Below are 1,122 nucleotides of genomic sequence, written 5' to 3' on the forward strand. Positions count from 1 at the left end.
TATATAATATGATTTTATTTTCTAATAAAATGTATGAAAACAGGGATGGATTCCACAAGAAAAATATGACATAAGTGCTCTCTCTGAATGGTAGGACTATTGGTGACATTTTTTTCTCTGTGCTTTTCTGTAATATTCTGTAATAAAATGTTCTATGATAAAATATTTCTCTCATACTGTGTAATAAAAATGTGTCCCAAAGTTGTTTCTCCAGAAGCTGTTACCTTTCCCCTTGCTCTCTTCCTCCCTGTGGTCTATTACCTGGCTGATACTTCTGGCTGCTTTTCAGGGGTCTAAAGCTAGAAGACACTTACAACAACAGGGATGTGGATGCAGCATTTCAAAAGGCCTCGCTGGACATGTTCAACAAGAAAACCAAGGCCTCCCTTTACCTCTCCACACACAATGGGAACATGTACACCTCATCCCTCTATGGGTGCCTGGCCTCGCTTCTCTCCCTGTGAGTACCACACCTGCCCCACCTCTTATCTCAAACACTGAGGGGCTGCCAAGAAAATGCTTCCTCTTCTGGTTCAGAATTTTAAAAGAAAGAGAGAGAGAACAAGAAGGGTGGATGGGAAGAAGAAAAGAAGGAAGGATGGAAGGAAAGATTGAAGGAGGGAGCAAGGAAGGGAAAAAGGAAGGAAGATGAAAGAAACTTGTTCCAAAAGTGTAGTTATAGGTGAATTTATCTGCATTAACACTGGTCTCTGAAGTGAAATCCTTGAATATCAGGGACTGTTTGGGTGCAGCAGAAAAATAGTAGAACTTTTATTTATATTTTTGTTCCATCCATTTAAAATTTTTGTTGTGGTGGTGTAGTACCTAAGGCATTTGACTGCTAACCAGAAGGTTGGTCATTAAAACCCACCAGCCACTCCTTGGAAGGAAGATTGAGCAATCTACTTCCATAGAGATACCACTTTGGAAACCCAAGGAGGGGTCACTATGAGTTGAATCTACTCGACAGCAGTAAGTGTTTTTAGTTCTTAGTAGAGCATGGTGGGGGAGCTCTGGTAGCATAGTGCCTAAGGCACTTGACTACTAACCAGAAGGCTGGAGGTTCAAACCCACCAGCCACTCCTCGGAAGGAAGATGGGGCAATCTACTTCCGTAGTGATA

General features: G+C 41.8%; 1 protein-coding gene across 1 annotated transcript in view; it reads left to right on the forward strand.

Annotated features, from left to right (window-relative positions):
* HMGCS2 (3-hydroxy-3-methylglutaryl-CoA synthase 2) overlaps positions 1–1,122 on the forward strand; it is a 57,019-nt gene that overhangs the window by 50,251 nt on the left and 5,646 nt on the right. Inside the window, exon 6 of the mRNA XM_007948483.1 lies at positions 290–460. Coding sequence (XP_007946674.1) covers positions 290–460 — 171 coding nt within the window. The remainder of the gene's footprint in view (positions 1–289; positions 461–1,122) is intronic.

This window comes from Orycteropus afer, unplaced genomic scaffold (genome assembly GCF_000298275.1).
Source record: "Orycteropus afer afer isolate SDZICR_OR568_19922 unplaced genomic scaffold, OryAfe1.0 scaffold00010, whole genome shotgun sequence".
Taxonomy (NCBI): Eukaryota; Metazoa; Chordata; class Mammalia; order Tubulidentata; family Orycteropodidae; genus Orycteropus; species Orycteropus afer.